This window comes from Felis catus, chromosome E1 (genome assembly GCF_018350175.1).
Source record: "Felis catus isolate Fca126 chromosome E1, F.catus_Fca126_mat1.0, whole genome shotgun sequence".
Lineage (NCBI taxonomy): Eukaryota > Metazoa > Chordata > Mammalia > Carnivora > Felidae > Felis > Felis catus.
In genome coordinates this window covers 30,134,986-30,159,191 of record NC_058381.1, presented here as the reverse complement: position 1 = coordinate 30,159,191, position 24,206 = coordinate 30,134,986, and the positions used below count along the sequence as shown (strand labels likewise).

At 40.2% G+C, this 24,206-nt stretch overlaps 1 protein-coding gene and 1 long non-coding RNA gene across 15 annotated transcripts in view; one reads left to right on the top strand and one right to left on the bottom strand.

Moving 5' to 3' along the window:
- Positions 1–24,206, top strand: part of ANKFN1 (ankyrin repeat and fibronectin type III domain containing 1) — a 603,208-nt gene that overhangs the window by 540,979 nt on the left and 38,023 nt on the right. For all 8 annotated transcript variants that reach the window (XM_045044941.1, XM_045044939.1, XM_045044940.1 and 5 more), the window contains 7 exons: positions 392–491; positions 800–932; positions 1,396–1,512; positions 8,989–9,204; positions 18,626–18,792; positions 21,515–21,665; positions 23,199–23,367. In XM_045044941.1, the coding sequence (XP_044900876.1) occupies positions 392–491; positions 800–932; positions 1,396–1,512; positions 8,989–9,204; positions 18,626–18,792; positions 21,515–21,665; positions 23,199–23,367 (1,053 nt within the window). The remainder of the gene's footprint in view (positions 1–391; positions 492–799; positions 933–1,395; positions 1,513–8,988; positions 9,205–18,625; positions 18,793–21,514; positions 21,666–23,198; positions 23,368–24,206) is intronic.
- LOC109494314 overlaps positions 1–24,206 on the bottom strand; it is a 78,921-nt gene that overhangs the window by 50,156 nt on the left and 4,559 nt on the right. For 3 of the 7 annotated variants that reach the window (XR_006589758.1, XR_006589755.1, XR_006589754.1), the window contains exons 1-5: positions 20,774–21,518; positions 18,140–18,279; positions 17,131–17,316; positions 8,585–8,706; positions 8,027–8,136 (exon numbers count right to left, since the gene is read on the bottom strand). This is a non-coding gene — a long non-coding RNA (uncharacterized LOC109494314). Of the gene's footprint in view, positions 1–8,026; positions 8,137–8,584; positions 8,707–17,130; positions 17,317–18,139; positions 18,280–20,773; positions 21,519–24,206 lie in introns of those variants that run through there. The other 4 variants (XR_006589759.1, XR_002149077.3, XR_006589756.1 and 1 more) reach the window with 3 other exon arrangements.

The following is a 24,206-nucleotide window of genomic DNA, read 5'->3' as shown; positions in this document are numbered from 1 at the left end:
AGAGCTTTGCCAGCATTGAGAAAACGTGTGGATATTAAAGGCAATGGGAGGAGGCAAAGGGTTTGACTCCATTTCTTTTTATCCCACATTATAATCAATTGCTCATCAGGAAAATATAAGCAAAATGCCGAAGGGGTCCCCCTCGAGTTATAAATGTTACTCATCTCCAACATTTTTGAGGAGCTGATCATTAATTGAGTTAACCACTAGCAACTCAAGATATAAAAACTTTTTGTAAGAATGAATGAGTTGGATCCACATGAAACTGAGGATAAGCAACCCTGAGGGGACAGGGGAGAGGAAGGCAGGACGGAGGGAAGAAGATACTGGGAGTGTTATTACTCTGCCAATGGAGTTTATACTCTATTTTTTTTTTTTTTCGGTGTTTCAGAAACTTCAAAATTACAAACCACAGGCCGCAAGCAGTCAGTCTCAAGGAGCCTGAAACACCTATTCCACTCCTCAAATAAGTTTGTGAAGACCTTAAAACGGTGGGTCCTATGCAGGTTTTCCAGAAGTCTTAACTTCTCAGGAATCGGCTGGTTTGGGTTCTAAGTATAAACTCGGTAGAAACTTCCTTTTTGTTATGAAAAGTAGGAGATTCACTTTCTCCTGAGAATTTGGGCAAGATAGTAACTTCTGTGAGTACTAGTCTGTGACTATGTCATACCTAGCAAGACTGTGCTCATAGTTATATTAAATGATCTTTTATCACATGCAAAAATATATGTTTCCATGATTCAAGCTTGGTAGAGGAGACTCTTGAAGACAATTTTTTTATTTTGCTTTTTCTTTTTAGAGGACTCTACATAGCTGTTATATTTTATTACAAAGACAATATGTTAGTCACCAATGAAGATCAAATACCGATTGTTGAAATTGATGACTCTCACACCAGTTCCATTACACAGGATTTTCTGTGGTTCACAAAGGTATACTGAGTTCTGACTTCATTTTGCACCAATGTTTCTGTGCATAAATCTCTGAAAACTTTGTTGGGGAGTCTCCAGTGATCAAAGTATTGGGGTGGGAGGAAATTATCTCAAAGGTCTTCTTTCTGCCCTGATATGCCCTATGCCATAAAAAATGCCAAAGTAGCATCTACATTACATTTTCAAAGCAAAGAAGCTTGCATTCTGTCAGATTGTGTCTCCACTATTCTGAGTTATAGGATCATTTGGCAAAGACTAAATTGTGGATCTGACTATTTCATTAACATTCAGATCTTTTTCCAATTGGACAGAGATCAAAAAGTTGTTTTGCATGTATCTGAAAATGGACTGCAGAACAAACATCAGGGGTCAGGTTTCCTTTTCCCTGCTTTTTGCTTTGATGCCACAACCTAAATCATGTACTGGCTTGGATGATGATATGACCTCGTGACTTCTTTTGCAGCTGTCTTGTATGTGGGAAGATATAAGGTGGTTGAGGCAAAGCGTACCCATCTCCATGTCCTCATCCACAGTGCTGCAAGCTCGGCAGAAGATGCTCGCAGCAACAGCCCAGCTACAGGTGAGAGGCCAGGTTTCAACTCATACTGCAAGGAAATCTTAGAAAAACTCGACCAGTGCAGGTACCAGGCCCACCTGGAAAGGAAAAGGATGGGCTCCTTTCTCCTCCAGATCCTAAGCATATGAAGGCTTCTGAGGCAGTCTGAGATGCACTCAGCTCATGTAGGGAATCTGTGCCTTTGGCAATTTTCTGGACGAGGGGCAAGGGTCTCTCCTGAAGAGTCTAGGAGTGACCCCCCTAAACAAGATGTGAGACTTGACTTCTGGGTTTGATATTAATCACTTCTCCTTTCTGAGCCTCAGTTTTATCACTTGCAAAATAAGAGGAGTTTGACTGGATCACTTGACAAACGCTTGCTGCTCTGTTAGTGCATAGAGATGGAAAAAGAGACCAAAAGATATTTTGAGGAGTTTCTTGGCTTGATCTTCTGTTAAAGCACAGGAATTTGCATACATTTTTGCTTACTTTAAAAAAAATAAGAAGAAGAAAGAAAACTCTTAGAAGTTTAACTTTAATTCTGAATTTACTCATCCTTCCATATTATTAACCCAATCAGACCAGGTCCCCAAGCCCTGCAAGAATTATTTGTAGGCTACAGAGCCTCTCCTAGAAATTACACTGAATTTTAACCAAGGTCTTCTGGGATTTCCTTTCATTGTCTTCTGGTATTAGCTGAATTTGTGGTTCTTAGCTACATGGAATTGGAGTCTTTAAGAGATCACTGAGCCTTTAGCAGTGATCGGTATTTCCCTACAAAACTGTCAGTTACATAAACCCCAGAAATACACATAACAGGAATCTATGTAAGCTGTGTTTGGCCAGGCCATACTAGCCAAGGCATAAAAATAGGATCATAACAACAAAAAAATATTTCTGTGGCTCCACCCCCACCAGCAATTACAGGAACTTCATTTCTTGACCCACACAATACTAACAATTCAACCACCTGAAATAGTAATAATTACTGTGTTGCTATTATAATTCTGAAAGGCAACTCTTACTCTTTCTGTGCTATACTCCACTGCAGAGGCAGGTTATTATCTTGTGTGTTCAGCAGCCTCAGAGATTTTAGCAGTGTTCTCAACTTCAACACACTCTTAACTTCAAAATCTTCTTCAACCCAAGGGGAAGTTCTTGGAGCTGGGCCATGATGACTGTACCGAATTCAAAGCTCCCCTTCCTGGGGCACCTGAGTGGCTCAGTCGGTTAAGTGTCCGACTTCAGCTCAGGTCATGATCTCTCAGTTCGTGAGTTCAAGCTCACATCAGGCTCTGTGCTGACAGTGTGAAGCCTGGGGCCTGCTTCGGATCCTGTGTCTGTCTCTGCCCCGCCCCCACTCACACCCTGTATCTCTCTCTCAAAAATAAATAAACATTAAAAAATAATAATAAAGACTTAAAAAAGAAAAAACGTTTATTTATTTTTGAGACAGAGAAAGAGCATGAACAGGGGAGGGTCAGAGAGAGAGGGAGACACAGAATCCAAAACAGGCTCTAGGCTCTGAGCTGTCAGCACCGGGCCCGATGCAGGGCTCGAACTCACGGACCTCGAGATCATGACCTAAGCCAAAGCTGGGTGCTTAACCAGCTGAGCCACCCAGGCGCCCCAAGACCTTTTTTAAAAAAAGCTCACCTTCCTTTCATCACTGACCAGCTTGAGTGAGAACAAGCCACTGTACCTGAAACTGTTCTTTTCTTAGGATAAAGCTCATTCCCAGGAGTCTCCTTGGTATCAGTTAAGTTCTTTCTCAGGAGATTCAGACACCTCAATGGACTCTCTACTAACCCACCATATAGCCCAGACATGCTTGGATCACAGACTGAACAACTTTTCAAATAGGCTTCTTCATTCCTAGAACACATTCATCTGGTATCAGTAACATGAGAAGGGTATGGCTGTCATAGCCAATGCAGCTAGATGCTGAAGGGCTAGAGAGAAGCCATGATGACCAGTGTGCCCCTACTCAATTAGTCTCATTGAAATGGCTCTTGGATTTCCCTGGCCCCCCGATATATATGTTTTATAATTCATCAACCCCCTTCTGATATCATTTCCTGTTTTGTCCAGCTTAGATTCCTTGGCCCATCCTAATTATTCCCTTGAAAATACTCTAAATTTCTGGCCACTGTCTCCCCCGTATTATTTATTTGGAAAAATCCAAGCCTGGATGAATCCAACAAGCCTACACTGGAGTACTTGCACATTGCTGCATAAAAGTCACCATAAAAGGGGGCTGACTGAGGGGTGCCTGGGTGGCTCAGTTGGTTGAGCATCCGACTTCAGCTCAGGTCATGATCTCACGGTTTGTGAGTTTGAGCCCTGCATCGGGCTCTGTGCTGACAGCTCAGAGCCTGGGGACTGCTTCTGATTCTTTGTCTTCCTCTCTCTCTGCCCCTCACCCACTTGTGCGCTCTCTCTCTCAAAAATAAACATTTAAAAAATATTTTAATAAATTTAAAAAGGGGGGGCTGACTGGTTTTTTAATTAAATTCATGGCTGCAATTCTCACATATAACTGGTGATCATAATCTGTTTCTCTACTAATTTCACTTTCACCAACTATAAGGGAACTATTTAAAAACGTGCTTTCTCTTGCACCCCTATCCCTTCCCTATAATCTCCATCATTCCCTATAATCACCAATCATACAGGTGATGATTTCACTGTATAATTCATTAAGAAAAAAATAAATGGGAATTCTTTTCCTACCAGCAAGTTGAAAAGCCTCCTGGCATTAACCCCACTTTCTCTTTCATCCCTCCTATTACAAAAGTACTGGTTGGATAAATACATGTATTTGTCTCTCCAACCCCTGGACTCCAAAGATCACATTGGGGGTATTCTATTTTACCAGAAAGAAAAAGGAAATAACAGAAACGTATCTCATGCCATAGTTACCACCTGAATAATTCACCAGCCCTGCATAGTGACCAGTAAATAGTACTCAGTAAATAGTTACCCTTTACAGCACCCATCAAAGGCCAGAAAGCCAGAGCACTGCTATACTGCTATGCATTCCCTTCTCTTCACATTTCTATTTGCCTGGTTATTCAACTGGGGTCACTGTCATCTTTTTTATTTTTTTCTTTTTGTAGGACCTATTGCCCAAACTATTTGCTGATCTTTAGGATGAAAGTGTCTGAAAATAGTGAAATCACTTTTTATTTTTAGGCAGTGGGGAGGGAGTAACAAGGCAGAGAAACATTTCAGAAGAGGAAGAAAACTGAATGTGGGAAAACTGCTACTTAATATTTTAGGTCTCTTTGCTAATCTAACATTTTTTACAATGTTATGAGGAAAGTAAAAAAGTGTGGGGCACCTGGGTGGCTAAATTGGTTAAGCGTCCGACTCTTGCTCTCCATTCAGGTCATGGGTCTTGTGGTTCATGAATTCAAGCCCCATGTTGGGCTCTGCTCTAAGAGTGCGGAGACTGCTTGGGATTCTCTCTCTGCCTCTCTCTCTCTCTGCCCCTTCCCTCTCTCTGCCCCTTCCCTGCTCACACTATCTCTCAAAAAAATAAAATAAAAACTTTTAAAAACAGCTTGATTGGCATCAGCCATACATAAATCCTGTGGTCCTATCTCTGGTTTATTTCACTGTGCTGTCCTCCCCTTCCAGCATCACAGCCACTGCCTGATTACTCCAGTTATATCAAAAGCCTCCAAAGCTATGCTCCAGCTTCCAGTGTTAATATTCTCCAGTCCATCCTCCACACTTCTGCCAGGGTAGCCAATAAAAGATTCTGGCCTGACTCATACTCTTTCAAGAGTGGTTCAGACATTTTATCACAGCACACAAAGGCCTTTGTTGCCATCTTCCCTTCCCTCCTATTTCCACAGCATACTGACTTACCTTTATCACAGGGCATACCAAACACTGTGCACCAGGTGCCTTGTGTTCCAATTTCTTCCCTATAGTGAAGTCCTTTAATACATAATAATAGGCAATAATCATGAAACAACAACTTTCATTTATTTCACAGAATACATGCCAGCCACTGTGGTAAGTGCTTTACAAACTATATCTCATTTAATCTATACCACACCCTAATGAGAATGTAGTATATTTTTTAAGTTTATTTATTTAGTTGAGAGACAGAGACAGTGTGAGTTGGGGAGGAGCAGAGAGAGAGGGAGAGAGAGAGAATTAAGCAAGCTCCAGTTCAGAGTCCAACACGGGGCTCAAACTCACAAAACTGTGAGACCATGACCTGAGCCGAACCCAAGAATCGGACACTTAACCAACTGAGCCATGCAGGTGGCCCAAGAATGTAGTATTATTGATATTCATTTGACAGATGGTAAAACTGAGCCCTAGAAGGGTTAAACAACTTGCCTAAGGTTGCACTAATAGGAAGTAGCAGAGTCTGGATACAAATCCAGATCTGTATAACTCTAAAGCCTACATTCTTTCCAATACTTCATCATCTTATTATGTGTTCATTTACAAAAAGCAGACAAAAAGTTTAAATAGAAGAAATTATCCACATTATAGTTTAAAAAGAAAAAGTAGTCTATTCTGTATCATTTGGAGCCTATTTAGGAGAAGTGGTCTTAGATTTTATTTGAAAGGAAGTGAAGTAATTAACTGATTAATATTACCTAAGCAGGAGGAAAGACAATTATCTGTCAGCATTTGGATTTAAAAAAAAAAAAAAAAAAAAAAAAGATGAGAAGACCTGTAAGTGGCCAACACCCCACACTGTTTTTCCCACCCTTAGGAAAATGACAGAGTCCCCAAGAAGCAAAAGTTTACATTGCTCTTACATTGAGGGGTATCCAAACTACTTATCCTCAAAATACAGTAATCATCCGACACTATAGATTGGGTTACATTAAACTTTCTTCCTCCGTAGCCTTTAGAAATGAGTACTAGTGAGTAAAAGCCGGGTAACAACTTATGAATACCATGTCTTTTTCATTTTTCAAGGAGGGGGATAAAGCTTTCCCCATAATTTTACTCTCCTTTTCCAGGCCTTCATATCTCTACTCTGGATTTCCTTCAACTTCCCATGTCACCCGAAGCTGAATAAAGTTCTCTAAATAGTATGCATCTGTCTAAGGCTTACTGATAGTCCTGTAATGTGTTCTGGTTATAACCTAGATGCATTCCTATGGGCCATCAGGTGGTTTTTATTCCTCGTTAACTTGTAGGAATCTCAGGGTTCCCAGATCTCCCAATCTTGACTGCATAGCATCAAAGGTATTAAGATGATTTGGTTTTCCTTTAGGTCCTAAAGAATCCCAAATTTGCCCTTGTGGAACACAGATTTATTTATTTTCACAGGGATATTCTGCTTTGAAATTGGGCTCTCCCCAGCTAGCCATCCAACCCAATTTGATGTCAATAAAGAATTTCAGAAAGACTTTTAGTGCTTTCTTATTCAAACTACTGGTCAGCATATCCAAAGCTGATGGTGAAACACTGATGATAACTCTGCTTAAATGAAATAACTCCCTCAATCAATGAATCCCCACCAGCTATGGTCCAAAATAAACAATATTTTCCAATATCCTAATGATAAAATGTTAATTCATTCAACAAAGAGTTATCGAGCTATTACTATGTGCCAGGCACTGTGCAAGGAACCCAGAGACACACAAATGAAACAACCATTATTTCATGACATGAAGTCAATATGCAGGAAAGCAGGAAAGCTAGAGTCACGCTAAGACATAAGTGTGTATGGGAAGCAATAGGAAACAAAAGAAGGGATCGTAAATTCTGAGAGATTTGGGAAAGTTCTCCCAGAAAAAATAAAACCTTGGTGGAGTCTTGAAAATGAGTAAGTATAAGTCAGGGTGAGATTCCAATTAGAGGAGTAAAGAAAACCCATACCCTAACTTGTATGAAGCTTGGGAGTTTGCAAAAATACTTTGTCAGGCATTGTTTGACTTAATCCCCCAGACAATCCCTAAGGTAAGGATTAGCATAAGGGGTGACTCCTAATTTTAGATGATGAAACTCAGGGCCAAGAGGGTAAATAATTCTTCAGGAGTCTGAGAGTTAATGAACAGCAGGCTGCCCTGAAACCTAACACCCGTGTAACTGAAGGCTCAGCAGCAGTAGCTTGCTGGAGCCAACTTGTACTGGCTCAGGACAGCCAACTGTTAAAGATTCAGGAATTCTGAAATCCTGTTGTCAAACTCTTGGAAGCTTTAAATTGGCCAGCATCAGTGGGAGCATTTACACCACAGAAATTGGCATATGCTATAAATCAGGCCTTTTTTGTGACAGCCAGTTTACTAGTTTATTTACCAGTATTACTTTGCAGCAAGCTGCCTATATATAAAACTGTAATACTACAGAGGACAGGATTGAAAGCCTTACCCAATTACCTCTCTATGATTTAGAAGTCAATAATTTGAAAGGAATAATCTGACTCATCAGGTTGTTTTAAAAATAATGATCCCACCAAATGAATTTTTATGTGTCAATAATTATTTATGAAATTGCTTACTTATATGCCTAGTTCTAATGAGGAAAAATAAAAGACATAAGACACAGTCTCTACCTGGAAGGATCATTCCAGTGTTTTCATATCTGTAGATATTGACCCGCTGGCTCATTCATTTTTAGGTCATCTGTGTCACTTTTATAAGTTCCAGTTCTACTTTGGCTCTCCTGCAAACAGGTCATCAGCATTTATCTGAGCTTGCAAATAACAGCTAGGAGCTCTGAGATCTTTTATTTATACTTTTGAAAAATCACAGATATTCAAAATAAAAGGATATTTTATCCTCCTCATCCAACATTCTAGGTTAGAAATCTTCAAACCCTGCATATTTTTAAAACTGTTTATTTTAGTAACATCTTCCTGGGTCCCTCCACATTTGATGCAGCATCTTTATTTTCCTACCTTTCTAAAAGTATTGTCTGCCTCAGGTGATCTAGCTTACAAACAATTTTAACGTAATTTTAAATAAATAGAACCCCATGAAATGCAGATAAGTCAAACCAGGCCAATCTCCCAATTAAAGTATCTTGAAAGGAATGTTCAGTCATTTGGAGACCTGTACAATGTACTACATTGTCAATTCACTTCTTCATTTTAAACAACCCCACTTCATACCAGCTTACTGTAGATCTCTTGAAAACTCCACAAGTGGCATACTTGAAATATCAGGCATTTTTCTTTAAAACATCTGGGATTCTCTTCAAGTGCTGGTAACTGAGGTCTATGTGCTGGTGTGTCTATGTGGGTAAGAGATATTTACAGATACTGAATTTGCTTAAAAAAACATCATTTTTGTGCCTCTTGCTATAATCTTTGCAAGCTTATGGTGAAGAGATTTTCTTGGAGCTTCTGTTAAGTACATTTTCTATGGTGCCACATATTCCAGTTTTAAGTTTGCTTTAAAAAAAAACAAACTTCTCAGAAACATCAGATAATTGATATTCAGTGTCTTTTGTTCCAATTATGTTGCTTTGTTTGCACAATATCATCCAAACTACCAGAAATCTATTTGTTTCTAGAATTTACTTGGAACACACAACTTGGGAAGAGTTTACTATGAGCCCATTAAAGACCGGCATGGAAACATCCTCATAGTCACCATCAGAGAAGTGGAGACACTCTATTCATTTTTTAATGGCAAATGGATGCAAATCTCAAAACTACAAAGCCAGAGGAAGTCTTTGTCAACACCTGAGGAGCCTACAGCCTTAGACATTTTACTGATAACCATCCAGGTATGCAGTCTTTCAGTTTTCTAATACTGTATATTTAAAGTTCAAACACATTTATTGAGGGGTTAGTGAAATGTACTAAGACCCATTTACAAATGCAGTGATGGAATAGAGAGGGTCCAGAGGCATTTCACTGTTTGTATTCCACACACAGGAAAGGTTCAGAAGCTTATTTTTTATTTATCACTCTCCAGATACATAATTGGCCACGCAATACAAGTGCAGTGAACACCCTGAAAATGGCCCTGACCAATAAGCCAATGAGAAACATTGAGACAAATGTTTGAGTAGGGGTCTACAGGTAATATAATCAAAACATTAACACCTAAAGGGACTATAATAATAATACATTGCTAGACCGTGTGTGTGTGTGTGTGTGTGTGTGTGTGTGTGTGTATAAAACACTATGAACAGGGGTGCCTGGGTGGCGCAGTCGGTTAAGCGTCCGACTTCAGCCAGGTCACGATCTCGCGGTCCGTGAGTTCGAGCCCCGCGTCAGGCTTTGGGCTGATGGCTCAGAGCCTGAAGCCTGTTTCCGATTCTGTGTCTCCCTCTCTCTCTCTCTGCCCCTCCCCCGTTCATGCTCTGTCTCTCTCTGTCCCAAAAATAAATAAACGTTGAAAAAAAAAATTTAAAACACTATGAACAAAAACACTCTTACACACACTTACTTGTGTGTTCCTTCTAATATTCCTCTGGGTCAGGCAGGCATGATTAAGTCCATTTTAGGAATGAAATAACCGAGGCTCAAAGAGATTCTATGACATAACGACCACACAGAGAGGCAGGTCTAGTGAAGCTAATGTAGCCTCAGCATATTCAGCTCTTCACTTGCATTAGCCCCTATCAGTGCCCTGGCAGGGATCCTAACAACTTCATATCCACAGTTTTGTATTCTTCTCGTTAAAGAAGGCACGGAAAATTGTATTCGCTTTAGTCCCCACAAAACTTGGGTTTGCTCCTGGGCATACAGCTAGAAAGTGGCAGGACTGAAACTTAAACTCAGATCTTCTGGCTGGAATCAGGCTTCTTTCTGCTACATTCTGTCACATCCTGGGGCAGGAGTTAGGATTTTAGTCATGAGGGATTGGAGATGAAATAAAGGATGAAAGATTCGCCTGAGAACTGAATAGCCACCAAAATGCAAAATTCAGGCAGCTCTGATCAAGACTCAGGCTGGATGGCATAACTGGGATACAAAGTACATCTTCTGCTCCTGAGTCCAGCACTCTCTCCACACCACCACACTCCTCAGGTGTTCTTACGTGAGCATAGGCTTCACGCTGTTTCCCTTCCCTCCTTCCTTCCTTTCCTTCCTTCCCTTCTTCCTTCCCTTTCCTTTCCTTTTTTAAACCCAGTCATGGGGATGAGTTTGATAGTACTCTCCAGTTAGGCAGACAAGCTGGCAGAAACACCTACCTTAAATTGAGGTCTGGCATATATCCACAAGACAGCCAGTCCAGAGTAATGGGAAAGAAAGGGCTCAGTCCCACATAAACAAGCCAAACCCAACCCTTGATGCCAGTAGCCGCTCATGATCACCTTAAAAAACTAAGCCACCAGCCCACTAACTTACTTTAGTTCCCCACTGAGGAGTGGTTGATAGAATAACCTCACCTCTCCATTCCTTGCACTAACCCAAACCAGAATGGAGTCCAGTGTAGCAAAGGTAAGCTAATTGGTCAAAGCCAATACCTCTGGCTTTGATTTTATGGAATTTGGGTTCATATGAAATTGATAGAGGGTGTGTGTGTGTGTGCATGTGTGTGTGGGGGGGGTGGGTGTGTATGTAGGAGGTGGGGGCAGGGAACGTAGACACTATTCGTGGCTCCCCTCTTCACCCTTTATAAGCAAGTGCTAAAAGAAACATTTAAAAAAATCACAATAAATTGAGCTTTTACAGGGTGACTAATACACTAATCCCCTATAGGGATAAACTGGGGTCTGGGCTACCTTTGCTCCTAGAAACACAGCACAGGCCCCAGCATGATATAATACCTGGTTTCTCCTAGACTTATTACATTAAAAATGTGTTACAGGTGCAGAAAAATTCCAATCTGGCAAAAGGTTGTTAGAAAAGGAGACCAAAAATAGAGGCAAGATCAGGTTTCCACACAGATCCAAGTGGAAAATTTACCCCCGCTGACTGGCACATTTCTGCTTGATGTCATTCCCACCCACCCCCACTCTCCTTCTCCTCCTCCTACTTCTTCTCTCTCCCCTCCTTCCCAATCAGGTCTTACACTAGAGAGGAAATAGGGGATAAAACTACTAGGGCTGGTATCCAGTCACTCCTGGACTTTAATTATGTCAGGAGTTGGCCCCAGCAACTCAACATGAAAGTAGTGACAAGTCTTGGTGTTTGCCCAAAGCAGGCGGGGTACTTCCCACAATTCTGGGCCACAAACCACTCTCTTTTCTCATGGTCAGTTGAGTGATGACCACTAGGCTTGGGGCTTCTTTCTGTTAGATCACAACACATATTGAGGCACCAGTTTGGAATATAGCACACGAGGGCGTGCTTCCTGACTCCACCTTGTCTAGTGATGTGACTAAGGCAAGATACTTCATTTCTGACCTCTTGTGTTTCCTCCCCTTCTTCCTTCAGCAAGAAACCCTACTTCATAGGGTTCCAAGGAAGATTAAATGAGTTAATATGTAAAGCATTAGAGAGTGGCACAAAGTGAGCACTCAATAAATGTTAGTAATTGTTATTATTTCTCTACTCGGAAAAATACAAACAATTCTAGGCCTCCTCGGGAGGTATCTAGGCCATCTCCTCCCATCCCTACCTTCCCATAAGACCCTGGTACTGGCTCAATCATCCGCTGGGGCATTGCACCACCACCTCTACCTTTCATAAGAACTAAGGAAAAGTTGTATAAAAACTGTATGGTCTGCAATGAGGTTTTCAAAACAGGTAAGGGCTTTAAGAAACTCTGGGTCTATAACTAATCTACTAATACCTAGGGCCCCAGGGAAACTCCAGGGTCTAACCCTCTCAAATTCTTGACCCTCTCAAGTCCCAGACCTTCATTACGGGCCTTTCTCATATCTAGAAGAAAGAGAGAAATCCTTCACACACCTGTCTGGGAAGGATAAGAGAGTTACTATGGACAAATTAGAGTCCCTCTGAGCAAACTAATTGGCAGTGAGAGTACTTCCAATAGGGAGGACCCTCTCAGGTGCTGAGTTACCCAGACACTGATCTCCAGGGTCACCTTAATAACTGGAAACTTCACAGGTAAACTTTTCTTTGAAGCTTAATCTTTCACATTTGCACATTTTCAAGTTTATAACACTCTGTTACATCTATAATATCATTTGATCTTCATGAAAACCCAGTGAGATTGAGTGGGTAATTTCATTGTGTCTCATTCACAGATGAAGCTATGGATTTCAGGGAAATAATTCCTTAGGGTCATATTAGCAAAAAAGCAGCATAGGAGAAACTAGGGCCCAAATCTTCTAACACCTGGTCAGGTACCTTTCCCATTTTCCCAAGCCGCTTTACATGCCCTCCCCCTCCTTTTCTCTGTATCCTTCAAAAAAAAAAAAAAAAAAAAAAAATGTCACCCTAGAGAGGATGTGCTAAAGTTTACCTTCTGGCCCCTCCCAGCTCTGCTTTCCTTCTCCTTCTCCTTCGGCATTCCTGTCACCCTGTGTCTTCTCACACCTGCAATACCCAGGACCTACTACTTCTTCTGCCCTTTTCTGTTGTTGTTTCTTTTTTCCAGTACATTCCTGCTCTTTCTACCCCCAAGCAGCCCCTAACATGGGGATCAAAAACTACAGGAATCAGGAAGATGAATGAAAATGAGCCAATTGAGCTGCACATGAGAAACAATTAGGTTCACACAAAAACTTGTTTATATCAGTGTTCATAACAGAAAGAGAGTGGAAACAACCAAATGTAATGACTGATGAATGGATAACAAAAGTGATATCCATATAATGGAATATTATTCCGCCATAAAAATGAGTGAAGTACTGATCCATGCTGCAAAGTGGATGAACCTTGAGATCAAACATCATGCTAAGTGAAAGAAGCCAGACACAAAATGCCACATATTGTATGATTCCATTTATATGAAATGCCCAGAATATGCAAATCCACAAAGACAGAAAGTAGATGAGTGGTTCTAGGGGTAGAGGGAGGAGGGATGACAGCTAATGAATGCAAGTGATGGAGTGATGAAAATGATCGGGAATTAGGTAGTGCTGAGAGCAGCACAAGCTTGTGAACATAGGAAAAAAACACAGAATCTCACACTTTAAAAGGGTGAATCTCAATTTTAAAAAAAGGAGCAAGTGGAAGTAACAGAGACTACAATAATCTGGAGGGCGCTTGTGCCATGTAAAGAACAGCCCATGCAGCCACAGCCAACTGCAGTGGGAAAAAGTGGTCCCAATGTTGAATGTTTTCCCATTTTTAAAGAGAAGTTAAAAATCTAGTTTTGGATAAAATATCCTTATTTTTAAAAGTTAGGAAATAATTTAGAAAATTTAAATTCTTTGCAAACCCTATAATCTTGGGCCCACAAATACCTGGGCCACCATTTTCTGACCTTTGCTGTCCCTGGTCAATTCAGTTTCCATCCCCTGTGCAAAACTAAAGCCCTGTGGTTACTGGAAAAGCAGGTCATTCCTCTAACAAACTCTTAGGACACCTGGTCAATGGAGGGCAGTTGGATATACCCTTCCTGGTCACTGAACCAGCACAGCATATTCTCTCCCTGAGGCCCAGCTCCACACTCCACTACCTCTGGGCCTCTCACTTCATATTTAATAAACATTTTTTCAGCACCAACTAGGTGCCAGGAACTCTTCTAGGTGCTATAGGAAAAACAAATGAATAAGTCAAGGTCCCTGCTCTCAAGGAGTTCAGTCAAGGGAGGGAGACAGACTTGTAAACAAATCAAGGTAATACAAGGCAGAATTAAACCAGAGCCTGATAGCAGTACAAACAGCGTACTATGGGAGCACAGACAAAGCAGCTATTAATTCTCCCTGGAAATATCAGGGAAGGCGTTGTAGAAGAGGTGACATTTGGCTAAGCCATGAAGGGTAAATTAAGTTCACCAGGTGGAGAAAAAAAAGAGAAAGAGAGGGTAGGGAGGAAGGAGGAGAGAAGGAGGGAGAAGAAGAGGAGGGAGAGAAAAAGAGAGGGAAGAAGCAAGGGGGAGAGAGAAGAAGGAAGGAGGAAGGAAGAACTCAAAGAGAGATTTAAATTAAATAGAGGGCATGGTAAAGAAATGAGGCTGAAGGTAGAAAAGGAGATCTAACCCTCCCTTGGGTCCACATTGGACCATATACAACGTGATCATACAGAGTTAGAAAAACTTGCTACATGTCTTTCTCACACACTGACATTTGAGTTCCATGAAGGGAAGGATCACATCTTATTCATCCTGATGTCATTAATATTCTAGCATGATACCTGACACATAGTAGGTGCCCAATAAAAGTTGGTAGAATTAGTGAACTCATGAACCAACAAAGAACCAAAGAACAGCAATTAGGACATGTTGGAGAGAGGAAAAAGCAATCCCTTTCGGCTGGATATAAGAGACACAAAAGGACTATAATGGAAGTAAAGGCTAGAAATACAAGTTAGAAGTAAAATCAGCTAATATACAAGCCCACAGGCATTTGATTTGGTTTAGAAACCTTTCTAATTATGCGAATGGGACAATTTCTTTCTCTTCCTATACATTTCTCAGGCTCTAAAAACATTCTTATGAAGGATAAATGACTAGTAAAGGCAGGAAAACAGATGCTCAATAGTAGATGCTCAGTAATCGTCTTTTAAAACAATGAATGAAAGAGTAAATTACACCACCTAAGAATGGTGGTAGTTTTTACATAACCACAGTATGTTCCTAGCTCTCATTCTGTTTGTGGTTAGTGCTCACCCCCACATGTGTATAAGAGAAAGCTCTTCTTATACACATCCTATATTTGTACTTTTGGGTTTGGGTCTTTACAAGCACATTTTCTTATTAAGTTTCAACCCTAATTATTTTTCCAATGCATAGGCTCATTCAAAGCTTTATTACTATTTTCTTGAAACTCAAAACCATAACAAATTTGGGACCTGCAATTTTGATGCACACATTCTTCGTTTCTTGGTCTGGAACATCAATAAATAAGCTAAAGAGATGGGCCCTCAGGACCAGTCCCTACTGGGCCATCACTCAATATGTCTACCATTCCCACACCATCTCCATCCACAAATCTTCAACCCAGAGAGTCAGCTTATTAAAGTAATGTCAAGATTCTACTTTTCCCAGATTATCTAGTGAAACAGATTACTGGAGACTTCTCCCTGGTCTATGGATCCTGTTCTTTTGCTGTTAGAAATTAAAGTTGTCTGTATGATTTGCCCTTCACAAAACCACACGGACTCCTGTTTAGTGCCTCAGGATTTCCTGGGTGACTGCAAATTGATTATTTGATGGTTCTTTCTCATTTTCCCCAAAGATCAATAAGTTGGAGGTCTTTAATTACTGAGGTCATCTTGTGTTTCTCCCCTTTCTATTTCAAAGACAGGCGTATTTGCCCTTTTCTAGTCTTTGGGGACTTTTCTACTTCTCTGCCACTTCTCAAAAATAATGACCTCAAAAATAATGACCAGGCTGGGCACATCTGCTTGTATAGCAAGTATCCCTAGGGTGCATATCATCAAATTCTACTGATCTGAATACTTCCATTTTTCCCTTCTCTCATTACCTTCTCTCACTCATTGCTCTCTGATTACCTGTTCGTTTCTCAAAATTTCACTTTGACTGAACTTCCTCCAGTCAACTACCTGTGATCTTTTCTAAAGAGATATGATAGAAGACATCAAAAAGTTCTGCCTAATCCATCTCTTGATATTAATAAAATTCCTTCTTTCTTGATCACAAAAATCCAATATTTTCTAGTCTTTTTTTTTTTTTTTTTGCCAAATACCATAAAAGTTACTTAGCCTTTGCTTTTCTGTACCTGCTAGTTATGCCTTCCTCCCAATTGTGACCATTCTTATTTTGTCCCTCTTCTGCTATTCTCCTATGTTCTGGCTTAGGGAACTGTCCTGACTTCCATGTGCTGTGTATCTATTATATACAGCAATAGCACTGAGTACTAAGGACACAAAGCAATAAAAAACATAGCCTTGCCATTAAATTCATAGTCTGGTTCAAGAAAAGAACATAAAAGAAGAAAAAATATAAGTACTCCTTCCTCAGTATGCCTCCATTGCTTCTATTGTAAAACTGATTTCAGAATACTGTGATCATTTGTTTACTCATCTGTTTTTCTCAACCTCTTCAAGAGTAAAGATCACATGATGTTCCCCTGACACCCCCCTGTCTCCTGCAGTGCCTGGAACTCAATAAGTTTGATAAAGGATGATACAGAGGAGACAATAACACATTAGTATAGGGGTGCCTGGGTGGCTCAGTCAGTTAAGCATCCGAATTTGGCTCAGGTCGTGATCTCACAGTTCGTGAGTTTGAGCCCCGTGTCAGGCTCTATGCTAACAGCTCAGAGCCTGGAGCCTACTTTAGATTCTGTGTCTCCCTCTCTCTCTGCCCCTCCCCAACTCACGTTCTGTCTCTCTCCCTCTCAAAAATAAACAAACATTTAAAAAAAATACACAATACTGTATGTTAGATGTTGCAGATGGTTAATTCTACGGAGGAGGGATTACTTCTTCAGAGTCTACAGGTCAAAGAAGCCCTCTCTGTTCCGTATAGAATTCCGCACAAGTTTATATGCTTGGTTTTCTCTTCCTTTTAATATTCCCTGCATTTCATGGTAAGGTTGGCTCCTTCTTTTTACTCCCTTTGAAAAGAAAGCTAAACTCTAGCCTATAGGAATTCTTCCCTGACTCACCACTCCTGTGTTTCAGTTTCCCCACTGCCCAAATGCTTAAAAAGGTCTTACCTACTGATACATATTTCTAATTGTTCATTATCCGAGTTCCTGCAGTTGTATAGGGAAGCAAAAGTCACAACCAAAATAGTTCACTGGAGAGTTGACCACATATAAAATAAGACTGCATTCAAACATCCTTCTGTGCTTAACCAGGCTGGTACTTGCTGTTGCACCAGAAACTTCAGTCTCTGCTGCCTGTGGAATAAAGTGATGTGAAAATACAATGCAAATTCAAGGCAAATCTATTACAAGGTGAATCTTAAAATCTTATAAAAGATGCAGAATTTGGTGAAGCTGATGAAGATGATGTGGAGATCTAATCAAATTACAGCCAAAGCTGTTGACAATTAAGAATCTAGCAGGGGCGGGCCAGTTAACAATTGAAGAACACAAAACAAAGGAACTTATGAGAATGACCTGAATATCCACATTTTTTAAATGCCAGGGGGAAAAATATGAAGACTTCAAATATTCTTGCAAAAATACCCTCTTCATTATCACATTGTGAAAGTCACATATGAGGAATAGCATTTCAACTATCATACAATTTAGTCTAAAAAATAAAGCCAAAGGAAAAAAAAAAAGAATCAATACTTGATTCTTCCTTCATCCTCATGAATTAATGAATAATTGTAACTACAACTTAAGTGATAATAATACAAGATAAATAAATCTGGGGCTATTGCTTTTTGTTTCATTTTTCAAGACAAAGAACCAACCAAATCTTTGTTTTTCTACTTACTATATAAAGTTTTGGTCCTATTTTAAATGGTGTCATTTAAGAGAGACTTTTCCTAGATACCAATTATTCTGAAATAATGAGGCTTCGTGTACTGCTTTGTCAGCTTCTACACTTGCAAATTTCTGTTTTCCTACTGCTAAACAACAAACCCTGAGAGGACAGAAATTAGGAATTCTAGTTTTCTAGTTACCCGTTCCCAATCACAACCCACACACCTAGCCCAGCCCAGGAAATAAGGAAATAGCATGCAGGCAGGCTATATTAATGACTAATTACCTGACTTGGAGGATAATCCAAGGTAATCCTAAAGGTAAGATTGGCTGTACCACCAATATGTCCCCAATATCCACAGTGGTATCCAAGGCTTCTATCCTAATAACTTAGCTACAGCTCCTTTAATTTATGACATGGTGCACCTATGAAAGGAAAAGGTTTTGAGGTTGCCATTTCTTAAAAGAAAAAAAAAAAAAAATATATATATATATATATATATATATATATATAAATGTTTATTCTTGCAAGAGGGGGGGGAGAGGGAGGGAGGAAGGGAGGGAGACAGAGAGAGAGAGAGAGATACATAATCTGAAACAGGCTTCCGGCCCTGAGCTGTCAGCACAGAGCCTGATGTGGGGCTCAAACTCATGAGCTGTGAGATCATGACCTGAGCCGAGGTCGGACGCTTAAGGAACTGAGCCACCCAGGTGCCCCTTGAGGTTGCCTTTTCAAGGTGTTTTATGTGTTGTTTTGTTTTTCACCCTACAGGATATTCTCTCTTATCACAAAAGGAGTCATCAGCGTCTCTCTCCTGGATTATATCTGGGTTACCTAAAGCTATGTAGCTCTGTGGATCAGATCAAAGTCCTAGTTACCCAAAAGTTGCCCAACATTCTCTGCCACGTGAAGATCCGTGAAAACAATAACATTTCCAAGTAAGTTGTGAGGAGTCTGGGTTTTCCTTGTGATGAAACAATGGCTCAAATGATGGGTTTGATGTGTCAGAGGAGAAAACTGACCCAGTGTAGTTTCTGCAGGGAGATGTCCCCAGGTGCCAGCACACCAGGGCAGAAGCAGAGCTGTATATTAACATTAGGATAAGGAGGGTTTGTGGTATTGGTTGGTGGAAGGAGTGACCCAATTGAAGGAGGGGCAAACTCCTTTCACTTTCCTCTCTATATTATTCATGGTACAACCACTGACACTCAACTGGTTAATGAATAGATGCCCTTTTCTTTCAACATTTTTATTTCCAGTATATTTTCTTCACAACTTAATAAGTCATTTTTTAAATATATATATATATATATATATATATATATATATATATATATATATATATATATATATCAATTGTGGAAATGGGTTCTGGTAGAGCAATTGATTTCCCTTTAAAGAATCCCTCTGCCCTCATTCTCCCCATCCCTGGCCCTCTGGCCTTAGGACTATGTATGTTTCCTGTACTCTTTATGGTTCTCTCAAGAAGAAAAGAAGTAACAAGGCCTGTGCTTCTGGAAACTGCTCTATGGTTTGGCATTATGGTGAATTACCCTGTTAGCTTTCGGAAAGTTGCCCAATCTTGGTAATCTGGCTCAGATTTACAACTAGCCCTCCAGCAGGCCTCTGAAAGTCTACTATAATGAACTGAATTGTGCCCAACCTAAAAAAAAAAAAAAAAAAAAAAAAAAAAAGTAAAGAATAGATAAGAAAAACAACTCTCCAGGGATCCTTAGGCTTTAGAATACAAATTAGATGCCCAGATTCTAGTTATACCTATGGATTTGCTTAACCAAAAGAGATTCCTAACTTGGGTCATTTAAAATTTGGTCCATAAGGTGGCAAGAGCTTATTAACTATAGTGTCTCATGATGTTTTTTAAATACTATTTGATGACAGTGAAGGAAATAATGATGATCTCTTCAAAAACTCACTAGCTGCCATATTCTCATCTTTCACTTATCAACCACACCTAGACTTTAAGTCTGCCATCTGGTGGTCACTTCTACAATCAACTTTGGTTATCTTATCAGTCCCTCCCAAGAGGTTACATGGCTCATTTGTGGGTTGACTCAGCAATGGTTACTTTCATCCATTTGCTAGATTTGTGTCTTAAAGGTTTAGACTCTATCTTTTAGTGGTTATACCAACTAATTTCTTCTTGACAAGGATCCAAGTTTAATTTTTACAAAAGATTCCAGTAGCCTTCACTCTTGCCAGTTCCATTTCTCTCATCCTTATAGACTAAACTGCTTAGTTAGTGGTAGATGTTTCATGGTATTCCTACTGGTAATTTATTCTCTAATTTTATTACAGATGCTATTTTAGCAATGTGCTCCTTTAGGTTTTGTGAATGTGCCAGTCAGAACCCCCTCATTTAGTTCAATATCAGTGATGGGAGAAAAGAAATTAACTCCCAAGCAGGTTCTCAAAGATTTCAATTATTTGTGGAGCCAACCGCACGCCCAGATTGAAGTAGGATTTAATTTTTATTTTGTTTCTCTTATTGGGACAATACGGTAGATTTTCCATAGTATTTTCCAGTGTGGGAATTGAAATGAAACAGAGATCTTGAAAACAGACACTTTTCCAAGAGGATAGTTGGTTAAAAGAGATTGTTTTCTGATGAAAAGCTCATGTCACAATCGATTTCATTTTCTGACACACAGATTGGAGCCCAGGCTGGTAAACCCACTGGGGAGAGCCCTCAGAGGGTTTTCACACGAGTGGGAACATATGTTAGCACCTCCTCTCTTTCCGTCCCCAGAGAGGAGGGCTTTCCTTTCCTCTCTGGCCTGCTCCTGAGTGCATACTGCTGCTCCCTGCAGAGTTAGAAAGAGGAGAAACTGGGCCAAATGAACGTGTTTAGAGACTTGTGCTGGAATACCTGTGGAAACAATGTTCCGAGGAGGCATTTACCTTGATCTTTTCAAGCTCCTCTTGAAGAGCGGCCTTTGGGGGACAAACCAGATGTGTTTTCTCCCACCATCATTCTTTTCCTTGCCCTTCTGCATGACATTTGGAAAAGTTCATTAGGAAGGATTACAGAGCACACAGAATAAAGACACAGATGACTACTTTGAAAGGAGGATGGAACCAGTGATGTGTGTCCCCTGGTTCCTTTTATTGGAATTGTCTGGTGTTCCTGTTTGTGATTCTCCTCAAGCTCTTGGAAGGGGAAAGAAACCAAAATAGTCCCCACGATTACAACAGGCCGGGGTTGAAATGTGCCATGTGGTTTGTTGGCTGAGTTGGACCAGAGTCCTGTGGTTACCCAACTGCTGAATTAACCAGCAGATGCCCCTGTGGTAAAATGCAGGGTCTTAGAACTCACAGAGGATCTTCAGGGAAAGAAAAATGAAGACAGTCAGGAAATTATTAGCAAATATTTCAAAGCTCCAATCTCAAAAACTGACTGATACAAATTAGACCTGCTGTTCTGAGGTATATGTGGTTTGATAGGTGAACTAAGCTTATATTAGAAAAAAAGCTCATTTTAAACTCCATTTGGGTGGCAAAAAGTTCAAATTTTATGAATTGTATTGAGTTTTAACCACCAAAAAATGGTTATCTGGGTTCTGGACATATACACTAAAAATGTTCTGAGCTGTGTTCTGAACTTTTGTTATATTTCTAATTTTAACTTGACTCAACATACAGAGAGGAGTGGGAATGGGTCCAAAAGCTTTCTGGCTCTGAATCTATGGAAAGTGTGGATCATACTTCTGACTGCCCCATGCAATTGTTCTTCTACGAGCTCCAGATGGCAGTGAAAGCTCTCCTTAAGCAGATCAATATACCTCTACACCAGGTACTAGTCTTTACCATTTTTATCTTCTTTTCATAGCTGATGGAAACTGCATTGTGGTATAAAACTAAGAGGTTAAAAAAAAAAAACTGATATGTTTGTTTTCATTGATTTAAATACCACTTTGCACATGTTGCACACTTTGATGCCTACAAATGGACACACACTGTACTTCTGCCCCTTTTCTGTATCTCCTCCATATTGACCTCTTCCAAGGCTCTGGACCCAGCATTATTGTGGTCTGGTCAAGCAAGGAAAAATCACTGGCTAGCCCACCTTGAAAAGACACCAAGTCTCAGCTTCAGGATAGCACAAGTCAAGGAGAACATGTAAATAAGTGCATAGTTAGATGTATAAATGATTTGTCTAAGAACATCAGACTAGTGGTAGTATAATCTAATAGCAATGGCAAGGGTATGCCATGCTGTCTTTTCACAAACAGAAAATGTACCGTCAAAATTATTGTATTCAAATTGAAATGTGCAAATCTAACCTTCACTAATAAGCAACTTCAAGAAAAAACTGTTGGCACAGAAGAGAATAGTAAAAGTTTATTAGGCTCTGTCTAGTAAGTTAACATGATGTAGCATTAGGTTGAATTCTTTTCTCTTTTTTTTCTTTTTGGCCTAGGTTCACCATCTCCCCCTACCCAGTGTGCGCACGCACACACACACACACACACCAACCATGTTAGCCATGTTAAAATAGGAAGACCATCACAGGAGTGACCGGCTCTCTTAAATAACAGAGCAACAACCTAGACTTGGCCTCCGACCCATGGACACAGGGACATAGATTAGAGACTCCAAGTGTTCTATTGGGGTACTGCTCTGATTATAAGTCAGTACTGCAAGGTTAGTTCAAAATAGCGAACACTGATGAAGAATAAATTGCACAAGATGCTATAAAGGCACTAGGGGAGCAACTGGATTATTCCAGGGGTGGCCGTGTACTCAGGAGGGGAAAAAAAAAAAATACCAGCTCTACTTGTGACAGTAGATACTATTAAAGGGTTTCTTGAGCTTAGCAGGTTCGAAGCAGCTCATATTTCATTGGTGACTCTTGGGCTACATACACATGTTGAGAGAGGGCTGCCTAACTGCCTAAGAGTGCACACAACATTTTTTTTTTTTTTTTTTTTTGGATACTTGTAAAATTTTTTCAGCCCTTGGCCAGAAACTACATTTTTCCCCCTTAACCAACTTAAATTGAAACTAGTAGATTTTTAATTCAATCCATTTTTGTTGCTTCATGTAATTATATTCATCATTTTGAAAAGCCCACAGAATGCAATCATTTTCTGCTTTTATAAGAAGCATAAATGTTGTTTTCAGAGTTTATGTGGAACATTACTGCCTTAAATCTTGATTTTATATAGCATTATTAAATGGGCTGAACCCTAATATTTATGTTGTATAAAAATTCCAAGCTTGAAGTCGTGTAATTTTGTTAGATGTTTTATGCCAGTTTGGTGTTGTTTATGTAAGTGCCATGTTGTAACTCTCCTATTTTTCCTCCGCGCGTGTCCCTCTGCAGGCAAGGAACTTCCGCCTCTACACACAGGAGGTGTTGGAAATGGGTCACAATGTGTCCTTTCTTCTCCTGCTCCCTGCCTCAGACGACGTCTGTACAGCCCCAGGACAGAATAATCCTTACACCCCACACTCAGGGTTTCTTAACCTCCCTCTTCAGATGTTTGAACTTGGTATAGTAGCTTGTTTCACCTAGAAATATTAACCCAGCCTCCTTATAATAAAATCACAAAGTTATATCTGTTCCCCTTGTCCCAGTGGAGGGTCAATAAATCACATGATGGCTTTGGCAACAACCCTTCCTAGAACTGTGTACAAGTCTGAGAGAGAGCAAAGCTCCAAGACTATGTGCCGGAGCAATAATTATTGAAACCTAGCTAAGGCCCATTGGAGAGGAGGGGGTTCTAAACAGAGTGTTCAGTTATCAGGCTGCAGTTCTTGCCTTCCCTTTGCTTTCTTAAAACATAAATATTAAGAACTGATGTTTTCATGAAAAGCACTGCCCCTCCCTCCTTCCCTCCCTCCCTCTCTCTCTCATCTCCAACTGGGGAAAAAATGGTGAAATTAAAATATAAAGTGTGTATCACTCTGAAGGGAAAAAAAGTCAATTAGTGCTAATTTATTAAATAGACTCTAATATTAAATAGGCTTTAAATTTCTAGCAGACCATTTGAAAAAAAATTGACAGGGTCTCCCAGGATGCAATATTGTGATTATAATGTGGAATTCTGAATGATGGAAGATCTTATCCTGACTTTCAGAAATGAATAGCCTGGGCCCCAGTTTCTCTAGTTTTACAGAGACCCCTGCTGCCCACTGAGAATGTGAATAGGGAGGCTTTGTCTCTTCCCCATGCTTCATCTTATAACAGACCAATAAGAGGCAATTAGCAAGAATTCCGTCAGTTCAGATGAATTGTAGGATTTGTGGGGGGTGAGTGGCTGCATGGGTAGAATGGAGGCACACACACTTTGGATTGCTCCCGAGCCACCAGATTTAGCAGCAGACAGGG